Raw genomic sequence first — 12001 nt, forward strand, 5'->3', positions numbered from 1 at the left:
GTTACGCTCTTACCACATAGTTGATAAACTGGCTTTTGGTGGTGTTCACTTCATCGATGGAAAATAAATAATTTATAGTTATGCTGGCATTCACACCACATTTTAGTTGTTCATATTGTCGTTTAATTAACACATTGCTTTTTGTGTTAGAGTAGAATTCCTGCAGGGTAAGGTATGCATCAATGTACTCAGCAGAATAGTATGCATTTCCAGGTGCAAAGCTTCCCTGAAAAAGACAAAATTGCAAACATTTTTATTAGAACAAGAAAGTAAGTTAAAAGTCTTCCCAACAAATACATAATAAGCTATTTTTTAAATAATTTTCATTCGCATAATATAATTGTACTGCATGGAGCACGGTGATTATGCTCTTTTAAAAAATGGATAAATAATATAAAGTTTAAGCTTGACTACATGACCTTAACAATGCTTAAAGTTTTTTTAAGTACATGCTATGTACTGTTATGGCTGGGTCTGCACTAAAATCAGACAGTACTGACCATTAAACAGCAGCGGCCAGTATTAATGGCTTCATTTCAAATCCTGTTTCTACCCACTGCCTGCTAAACTACACAGGGCATTTTGAGTTAAACAGCTTCCCATTACACGTGGAACATGTAAGGTCATCAACCCCCACCCCCGATCATCAACCCCCCCCCCCTGCACATTGCGTTTGGCCTTCAAAGCCAACACAACTCATCCCATTCTTGTTTTAATTAATTTTGGACTAATTTGTAGACCATAAAGAAGTTAAATCTCAATACGCTACAAAGAATTATGACTGGATCATCAATTGTAACTGTGTATTTTATGTTCTTGACATGTATGCCAAGATTCAGCTAAATAGATGAATTTAGTGGCATCCATGCCTCAATCATATAAGTGAGTTATGAGTTTTGACTCGGTTATGATCCCCTATATTTATACAGTGAATTACAGTAGTGCCCTTCTTGAATAAGGATATTAATCATACAGCAAATAGTTATTCCCAGGCTTTGAGATTGTTATGCATGATAGTTTGCATACAGAAAAGAAGGATAATGTAACAAGGTGGTTACTATGGAAACTGGACAAAGATTAATATACAAAACATTGCTGAGAAGCAGTGGATACATGAACTGCAAATAATTCTTTAAAATGATGAATTACCAGAAGTTAAAACATTTAAGGTAGGAAAAACAGATATTGAAAATGAAAAAGGCAATTAAAAAAATTCAAAAGCAAAAGTAATTATTGAAGTGCTACATTTAGTGACTACAGAGTCTTTTACTTTAAAAGACATAAACTTATAAAATAGCATGCCAGAAATTATAGCAATGAAGTTTAAGGACACACAGACAGTTCCAGTAGTAGGAGGAGCAAATGGCTTGATAAAAACTTTTCCAAGTATACTTAAATGTACCAGTAACACATGTAAAGTCATATAGAATACAAAAAGAAGCACTGTTGGCTTTCTTACAGCTGTGCTATGCATAACAAACATCAAATATAGAAGTAATACTGATTTTCAGATCCTTAGTTATGCCATGAAATAGGAAAAGGGGTCCATTCTTGTTATGATATTAAAAGGCATAAACATTTAAAAGGTACATTTTCATGACACCATTTTTTCTAAAATGATTAGCCATACTTAAATGTAGCAGAAAGCTTGGGGTATAATATTTCAGGTTGAATTTAAAATCTATATTTACTTTTTTTTTTTTAAAGAACTACGATAAAGCATGCGTGAATGGGCGTACCTTCGTTAAAGGTTGTGCGTCAGGGCTGGTAACTCAGCACGTAAAAATCAACTACCAATCATTAGCGGACCGGAGTTCCGCTCTGGCGACCCCTAACCGGGAAAAGCCGAAATACACAAAGACGATAAAGCATGTTTACAGCATTGGTTTCTAGATTTAGAATTAAATTGTGGTTCAAAATGATTGGAGGCAGAAATTAAAAAAAAATGTGATGTGATGAATATGTTCAAAAACTGAATTGGAGTGGGTTGAAAGAATAACATTGTTCTTAAGAGAATTGTTAAATATATGTGTTCAGAAACTTTCATCAGTCTCAAAAGTATAACTAATTTTTTATTTATATTGATAAGATGTGAAGTTAAGTAATCAAATAAAAAGAGGTGAAAACGAACCAAGATTGAATCAAGAAGCATTTTCCTGTTTGTATCATGTGGACTGACTCTCTTACTGTTTTAATGTCTAAAGACCAATATGTATAACAGATTTAACAAAAACAACTTCAAGCCTTCAGCCTGATGTTTCATATCAATAATCCAAATAATGTTTCAGTCAATGAAATGGGCAAAAACCTAGTTATATCTCCCTTTTCTGGTGGTGGGTACCAGTCTGTGATTTGACATTCCCCTCAACTTTAAGGTGAAGAGCAGGCAAAAAGAATCTCTTTCTGTTTCTTAAACATTGACAAACTGATTGCAGAAAACGGCTTGCTACCTGTTATAGTACGCATGAAGATCGGAAGTACTTCACCCCTGACCACCAATGCAGTATCAGCATGTACTTGTGAATGTCAGTATTGCACTAGCAATTAACAACCGACATATGCTAAACTGCACCTCCTAACATTTTGTGTCCAGGGTAGCTACACTTCAGAAATATAACATTTTTCTTTATCAACAGACAATGCAAAGTCACTGCAGAAAAAGTATGCATTTCTGCAAATAATAGAGAGATCAAATGCAAAACTGAAGGGTGAGCAAGACAGGATAACAAGGAACTTCACAAACTAAAGAAAATTGTCAAATGAACTTTTGAAACAGTTTGGAGTTGCTGATTGAAGGCTTAGTGTCTGTTACTCTAAAAGAGTGTTAGTTCTGGTTTAAGCACTTGGGCTTCGGGCCAGTTATTTTACATTAAGAAGGTGTGTTCTGCACTCTTGTGGGAGGAGAGGATAGATTCTGCCTTTCTGAGCTGGGAGTTTTTGGTTAAAGGCTTATTGTGCCTGCTTATTTGAACTGTTACTTTCTGAAATTGGTATGCCTTGTTTGCTGTAGCATAGATTAAATTCAGACCTGTTCATCTAGCTTTGTTTGCATAACTTGAGCACTAATCCAGGCCATCTTTTTTTGGAGAAGGTTTCCCCTGCACTCTAGGGGCAGGAGTGTGCAGTTAGAACTTGTCTGATCGAAGACTGCTGGAACGGGGCTTAGGTTTTAGCTTTATATTGGTTAATTGGTTAATTGGTTAATTTGTTTAAATCAGTTTGCTCATTTGCTACTAATATATTAAAAAAAAATACACTTTATGCATCGCCAGGGTTAAACTTTCCCGGCATCATAAAGTTTGCTCTTCAAACTTTCCCTTAAAACTAGCCAGTTTTTTAGTTTTAGCATTCAAATCTGTTTCTTTGAGCTCAGAACTTGTTCAGAACTCGTAACCACTAAATAAGCTGCAAATTACTACAGCACTCAACTTTTCTCACTTGTCTAGAGGAAAACAGTTTTTAGTACTTAATAAATAAGCACCTATCCAGGCATGTCTAAAGGGTCCGCTCCCGGTGTTTTCTCCTGTCTACCTGATGAATCTCAGCATCTTGGGGCAATGCAGCAATTGCCTAATGTACATAGACAACCCTCTCCTCCTACCATCCAACACGTGAGAGATGCACTTATATAGCCAAACTGGAAGCAACGCTCTCTTGACCCAAGACTAGACTAGACAGTCAAGAGGATAAGGTATACACTTGCACCACACCACACTCATCACATAGTCCCTCAAAATCTACACCACCAAAACACACACATAGAAACACAAAACATGCACCTACTTTCATGAGGGCTTTCAATAAACATCTGCTCAAACATAAGAGACCTCTACAGCAGAAATGCAAGCAACCTTCACCCCGCAACACAACCCAAATGACACATAGCCTCAAACTCAGTGTGCCACTCAACCACAGCTCCATAAGGCAAAAAAACGTACCCAACACTCTAGTCATAGGTGACTCTATAGTCAGGCACACTGATGTTCCACTCACCGGGCTAAACAAGGAGAATGTTACTGTCAGCTGCCTATTGGGTGCCAGGATGCACTCCGTTCACTCCACAACACATACAAACATGAATCTGTCATTGTCCATGCTGGTGTGAATGACCTGAGATGTACCGTCCTGGACTACATGATAACAGACAGGGAGGAGCTCTCTGATCTTGTAGCCCAGGCACATATGACCCTAGCCCTGAGAAGTATCCGGCAATTGCCCAGAATGATATCACAGTACAAGGACAAAATGATTGACTTCAACAATTGGCTAAGCTTCTGGTGTCATTCTAAGGGGATCCAGTATCTGTCTGCCTGGGATGACATGAGCGACAGACCATGATGCTTTGCCAGAGATGGCCTGCACCACTTGCCCTTGGGATTCCAGATACTGGCTAAGGCTCTTGCCACCCCTATAGTGCCTTTTTTAGGCAAGGTTCAAGTGACAAATTCACCACCATAGCAGGTACAAGCAAGCAAAGTCTGAGGGCAATGCTACTCAATGCTAGAAGTCTAAACCTCAAAATGCATTCACTCGAGGCACTCCTTAAAATGGAGAACATCAACATCTGTGCAGTGACAAAGACCTGGTTCAAGGGTCTAGAGAGCACCCCTGCATTACCAGGCTATAATTCATACCACACCTTTCGGCCACTTAACCTAGACCAAAACACGAAAGGTGGAGGCGTGTCCATATTCATTAAGGATATCCACACCTCCAGGCTAGTTGCTCAGCATAATGCATCCGAGATTATCCAAGTGTAACTAACTCTGGGCAAGACTGCAATCCAAATTATAACTTGCTACAGATCCCCCACCATGCCTCAGGAATCTCACTCCTCATTTATTGATACACTGGAGAATATTAGGGTACAACCCAACACCCTAATAATGGGCGATTTCAACTACCCCACCATTAACTGGGAAAACTACACTTTTGCTCAACATTTTCTAGAATTCATAAATTCCAATGCCTTGGATCAACTTAGCCACACCCCCACCAGGGGCAGCAATATCCTAGACCTGGTCATTACCAACATGGGCAACTGGTGTTCCACACCAGAGGTCAGTTCCTCGTTGGTCAGATGCGATCACAAACTAATCACCCTAGAAATCCACATCCCGCCCCCTCCCCACATTAGGGAAACCACAGTAAAACATTTCTCCAAAGCCAACTTCATGCTTCTTAAGACAGAAGTAGCAAACATCATGACACCCATGCAGATGTACAATAGAGGTATGACTGCTAAATCCTACACAAATGCACTTTATAAGCACTTACATGAGTGCATGGATTGTGCTATCCCTAACAGAACCAAGATGCTATCCTCCAAAAAAAGGAAGTCAATCTTGTGGTCCCCTGCCATAAACAAACTCGACAACAGAAGAAAGAAACTTTTGCAAAAAAGAGTAAAATCCCATGATTGGAGGAACTCCCTGGTCAGCCTCAGTAAGAAGCTGAGATCCCTCATAAAATCCTTCAAAGCTAGTTATGAAAACAAAATTGCCACTGATTCTAAAGACAACCACAAAGCATTCTATAACTATCTCAAGAATCTCAATGGCAACACTCAGATCTGCTCTGAGTTATAGCACAATGGCACTAAATATACATAACCAACTGATATTGCCAACATCCTGGCAGATAGGTTCAGTCTTAACTTTACTGCCCTCTCACCCTCTAAAGGGCCCATCTCTATAGGGGAAGGATGCAATGTTCCTGTAATCACTGCTGCTCAGGTAAAAAAACACACTCTCCAAAGCCAAGAACACACCATCCATGGCACCTGACAACATCCCAGGCATTCTACATGAACTACAGAATGAACTGGCACCCCACCTAAGCATTGGTAAGACATTGGTAATCTTCAAACTCTGGACCCCATCCAGTTTGGGTTTGTAAAAGGCAGATCATGTCCCCTAAACTGGATAGACTTCTTTGAAGCAGTCACCAAAGCTGAAGACGAGGGTAAGGTGGTTCACACAGCCTATCTAGATATCGCCAAGTCATTTGATACCATCCCCCACTCTGGAATTAAAGATAAACTCACAAAACTAGGTATAAATTCCTATGTCTCAAGATGGGTTGCCAACTGGCTCACTGATAGAACCCACACTGTGAAAGTAGCAGACTCCAAATCCGACTTCAGACCAGAGACAAGTGGAGAACCACAGGGTTCAGTCCTGGGTCGTCTCCTGTTTGGTACCTACTTTTCTGAGGTACAGGCTAACACAGAAGGTCTTTGGCTAATGAAGTTCGCAGATGACTGCAAACTAGGAGCCATAATCAAAACTCTTAACAATGTGGACATCCTACAAAAGGGCCTCACTGAGACAGATGCCTAGTGTCAAAGTCATGTCCTCAAGCTCAATGCCAAAAAGTGCATTGTCATCCCCTTTGGTAAAAACTCTGTACCCATAAACTACCACATAGGCAGTAGTCTACTTAACAATGATAGTGTGATAAGAGACCTTGAGCCACAGGTGGACAGTAGTCTCTCCTTTGATAATCACATTGCCACAGTAGTTAGGAAATCCTTCTACGTGGCACACCTCATTGCAAAAATTTTCTCATCCAGGAAAAATGAGGTCATTGTTCCCCTCTACTCATCACTCATTAGACCCATTATAGAGTACAACACCCCTTTTGGTATGTACCTCACAAGACATCTATAACAACTGGAAAGTCTGCAGAAATACCTCACAAAGATGACTACCAGCCTCAAACAGATGCCTTATGCAGACCATCTCAAAAAACTCTGAAGAAGCGTCCAGAGTAGACGTGAAAGCGCTAACAACCCATGGAATAAAGATTTTTTGCTGTTTAAGTATAAACATTTTTTTATTGATTTTTTGCTTTTTTTGGTTGATGGTTGGCTTCGATAGTCGTGGAGTACCTGCACCTTGATATTGACATTTGACATTTTTCGTTTGGGGACAAAGCAGGTACCTTACCCTGAGAGATCTCTGTTTATTTACCACTTAAAGAAATCCCAATCCCTCCGAGCTACATGCTCTAGGGACCTAAACCTTGTCAACACAATCAACAGAACATGTTGGAGGGATAAATTCCTGTCCCAGAGACTTCCCATACTCTAGAACAAACTATCTATCTATATCAAACAAAGCTCCTCATTAGCACTTTTCAAGAAAAATCTTGATGATTGGATGGGAAATAAGTTATTCACCCCCGGGGAACACCTCTGTGGCTCTGCTCAACAGGGGCACAGGAACATAATTTTCTTGGGTGGCGAAAGCCAGGCTACCTTTTTGGCTAGGCTTATATAGGCGGCCCTAAGGCCAATAGCCTAGTACCTACCTAGGAACCTATGAACTGAAGGTTAGATCAATGCAAAACATATCTAGAAAATAATCACAGACAATAAGATAATGCAAACACAAGTGACAATTATGTTATTTGACATATAAGTTGATGACAACCATATAGATAGAGACTTTCATATTATTAAATGACATATTCCAAATGTTGATAATTATATAGTAAAGGTAATGGAGAAATGTCCCAGAATACAGCCATGCATAGAACCTGGCATTACTATGAGAATAAAGAAAGTTGTTTCCCTGTGTTTAGGCCAGTATTGAGCTTATTATTTCTTGTTGTTGACCAGTGCTTAGGTGTTGTCAAAGCACCATTGTTTTCTTCAGGACATGTGCCCTAACCCTGTGAAGAGTTCAGTTGGCCATGTGCCAGAATCTATTCCTTTACTTTCTTATTGTGAAAAGTTCCCTCAAAAGTGCCAAGTTATGTTTTTATGGCATATGACCTTTTACAAACTACTGGCCTATTTATTCCTCTTGATGACAGAGCTATTCCCAGCCTATTTGTTTCCCATGAAGTGAGAACCAATTGCAAAGCTTTCAATTTGTCAGAGTCAAGTCAAAGTCAAAGTAAGCTTTAGTGTCATTCAGAATCACACAACTGCAAAAACTGAATGAAATTACGTATGTCCAGATTCAAATGTGCAGATATCACATAGACTTAATATGACAAGACATTAATGCATATATAACTACTTACTATATGCCATAGTGTTCTAGATAGATAATCCTAATATTACACATAAATTAAACTCACTTTAACATTTATTATCATAGGATCAAAGGATCATAGGAAACTACTAAGCTATTGACCCTGAGGTAATTTTAAGCCTAGCCATTTCAACCCGATGTAAAACCATAGAGGTACTAGTCAACACCCAGGATTGCATTTTGTAATGACTGCCCATGTCCAGGAAGGTTGTCAGCACTATCCCTGGTAAGAATTTACAGCACCCTATCTATTCATCCAGATTCCTCTTGAACAGTGTCATAGAGGTGCTCTGTTTCACATGACTTGGTAGCCTGTTCCAAAGACGTGGCAGTCACTGAGAGAAAAATCTGTCCCTCCCGCATGTCCTATTTAAGTCACAGGCCATATTTAAGTCCCTAGAATGGGTAGCTGTAGACCCATTTGATATACAGATGTGCAGTAAGTTCATTAGTTTTGGATCTTCGGTTGCTCTGTACGCCAAGCATAAGTCTACCTTAAGAAGTTTATATGATACAAAGTATAGTAACAGGGATTCTAGTCGATCCATGTAAGGCACATACTGGAGGCCCTTGATCTTCTTTGTTAGAAACCTCTGAGGTGTCTCTAATTGCTGTAAATGCTTAACATGGTACATACTGAATGGGACGTTATACTCAGTTATGGGCCAGATACGTGCCCAGTATAGGAGTGCTGAGTATAGGAGGGCTAGAACTTCTTTTGCTCTCGAGGTGATGCTTTTATTAATCAAGTGAGCTACATGGAAAGCTTTCCTTACAATGGTAGACACATGGTGGTTGAAGTTAAGTTCATGGTCAACCTATGATCCCAGGTCCCTTACCACTTCATGGGTACTTAGGGTGTTGCTATTGATTTGACAGTGTGAAGGGGCATTGTTTGTGTCAAAGGGAATAATGATGCATTTCTTTGCATTAAGTTTGAGACTTTGACTAATACACCAGTTGTTGGTCTGTGTGAGATCATCCTAGAGTATACTGACATAATTTGTGGATTTAATGATTGCACCTAGCTAGCAGTCATCTGCAAACTTGGTCAGCCACAACCATTTAGTTTCGCCATGAACTTCTAAGAAGTATATACCAAACAGTAAGGGGCCCAGCACTGACCTCTGTGGCACCCTGCTGTTAGCAGGTCTGTTGGTTGATGTGGAGTTACCCACTTTGATAGTGTGTGCCCGGTTTGTGAGCCAGTTGGCAACCAATCTTACAATGAAGGGGTTTGCATTCAGTTTGCTAACTTTATTGGTAATGCCTGATTGTGGGATTGCGTGGAAAGCAATTGCCAAGTCGAGGTATGCTGTGTGCACAGATTTACCTACATCAATGGCCTTGGCAACACTTTCAAAGAAATCCACCAGATTTAACAGGCATGATCTTTGCAAGGGAAAATGTACAAGAACATATGTTTTTGTAGAAGGGTCTGAGTACATGACTGCAGGCATATGCAAAGAAATGAAAAAGTGCTGGACATGTGTTAAGAAGCTGTTTGAGCTTTTGTCCTTTTAAGGAAGGGTCTTGTCTCAGGAAACTGCCAGCCTAGCAGCAAGAATATTATTGTGCTAAAGCTATGAGCCTTGAAACCTGTCCAAAGTTGACTGGTGACTATTATACATTGTTGTTTTAACAAACTACTGATGCTGCACATTAAAAGGTATATAAGCTGTTGATTTTAATACTTTGGGGAGACTCTTTTGCTGAAACTTTGTCTCCCACATGCATGTATGCTAAATAAAGATTTGAACTGCTACCAAGAGACTGACTCAGTTATTGTCTATCTTAACATCTGCTCTTCATGAAACTGAATTGGGTAGGTTCCAGGGTTTGGAAATCACCTATGTCTTTATTTATGAGGTCCATAATGATACATTCCATGGCCTTACAGATGAGGCTGGTCAGGCTTATGGGTCTGTTGCTAGACCACCTTTTTGTAAGGGAATAACTGTAGCTGCTTTCCATTCCACAGGAACAAAGCCTGTGGTTAGGCTATGATTGAAAAGGGCACTTATTGGTGATGCTACTTCATGTTTTAACCTATTTAGGAGACACTGTGGGATGTCATCTGGTTGCAGAGAGGCCATGTTCTTTGCCTTGGACAGGGCTTTGAAGAACTGTTCTTCAGATATGTAAGGTCGAGGGGGTTGAGGGACGGTGTGCTGTAAGTTTGGAGGGGATAAGGGGAGTGAAACTTTTGCCAAACCTATCTGTGAACAGGTGTGCTATCTTTGTGGAGTCAGTGTGTGTGATGCTATTGGTCACCAGTTCTGCACATGTTTGGGTCCTACTCTTTAGTTACCTACATAACTGTAAAAGGCCTTATGATTATCCTTGGCAGTACTTGCTATGTTTCTCTAAAAGGACAATTTGGAGGATTTGACAAGTTGTCTTATTTGCCTGTTAAGGCTAATTATGTTACTTTTCCATTGTTAAATCCTTATCTTTATTTTCCTGGACAACAACATTTTGCAATTATTTTAGAGTTTGTTGATGCTGGCAGTCCAACATGGTAGCTTGATTTTACTTGGGGCTCTGGCTTTGATTCTATCTGGTTTAGCTGAGTTTATACACTTATGCAAGATATTTGTACAGTGCTGTGGTGTAAGCTTCAGCACAGTTACTACTTTCAGCTTGGGGTGGGGCTTGGAATGCATTTATACCTTCACCTCACCTAGGAGGGTATAGTTTGCCTTAGTGAAGTTTCTTAGTCTGATTTCACCCTTTGTGAGTTTTGGTGTTAGTGTCAGTTCGAAGATGACTGATCTGTGGTCAGTTGTAATTAATGAGGGTCCAACAGTTGCAGCAGTGCACCTGTTTGACATGTTGGTGCAGACAAATCTATAATGTTTGTTCCTCTTGTCATGGTATGGACAATTTGCTCCAGGGCATTTGAATTCACAAAGTGAAGGAACTTTTGTGCTAGCGAGTTTGGGCTAGAGTTGGTTTCCCTTTTGATGGTGAGATAATTGAAATCCTCCATAACCACTGTGTTTGGTAAACTTTGGATTGTCTTTAGTTTGGTTAAGTAGGCTGTCACCCATGGAGGGGATCTATAACTGACTAGGACTTGAATGGGGGCCTTACCCACCATAACCTGGAACTGGAGTAACTCCATGGAGTTGTCCAGTCTAACTAGACGTGAGGTGAATTTATCTCTAATATAGACTGAAACAGCAACTCCTTTGGTTTTCACATGTCCCTTTTGCTTGCTTGAGTATTGCACAGTACTGAGATAAGACATTGCATTAAAGACTTACATTGACTATTGCCCAGAATGACACATTTATGACTATTGCACTGTGACTGAGTTACCTTAATCTCATTACCACAATAAACAAAACATGCTGGAGGGACAGGTTCCTAACCCAGAGACTTCCCATACTCTGGAACAAACTTCCTATTCACATCAAGCAGAGCACTTCACTGGCTTTCTTTAAAAGAAATCTTGATGAATGGGTGGGAAATAGGAAGTTCACCCTGGGGATCACTTCAGTGGCCTTGCTTGACAGGGGCACTGGGATCTAACTTTGGGCGGCGTGACACCAGGGAATTTTCTTGAGCTAGGCTTATATATGCTCCAGGGCTATTAGCCTAGTACACACCTATGAACCTATGAGCAGACTAGCATTAGATATTGCATTATAATAAGACATTTCTCTGGACTTACTACTACCTCTCATGACTAGTGAATTGGCTTGACTTACTGAGTATTGCACTAGTATTACATTGAGACAGGCAGTCAATTTGAGATGGTCTTCCACATTGAACTGATGGTCCAGATGGTTGGCATGGAGCGTAATTGTTGCCAGAGTTCAATAGTCTGATGGCTTGTGGGAAACTTTGACAGCAATTACAGCATTTTTATAGATGTGGTCTAATCCCACCCTGATATTAATCTGTTGTCTTTGTCTGCATCAACATAGATTACCACCTGTTTCATTGAT

At 40.0% G+C, this 12001-nt stretch overlaps 1 protein-coding gene across 1 annotated transcript in view; it reads right to left on the minus strand.

Moving 5' to 3' along the window:
- The window catches only part of LOC122808699 (alpha-2-macroglobulin-like protein 1), a 1234219-nt gene that overhangs the window by 725170 nt on the left and 497048 nt on the right, over positions 1 to 12001 (minus strand). The window contains exon 12 of the mRNA XM_044079685.1: positions 14 to 226. Within this exon, the coding sequence (XP_043935620.1) occupies positions 14 to 226 (213 nt within the window). The remainder of the gene's footprint in view (positions 1 to 13; positions 227 to 12001) is intronic.

Source organism: Protopterus annectens, chromosome 8.part0 (genome assembly GCF_019279795.1).
Source record: "Protopterus annectens isolate FY-2018-M chromosome 8.part0, PAN1.0, whole genome shotgun sequence".
Classification (NCBI taxonomy): Eukaryota; Metazoa; Chordata; order Ceratodontiformes; family Protopteridae; genus Protopterus; species Protopterus annectens.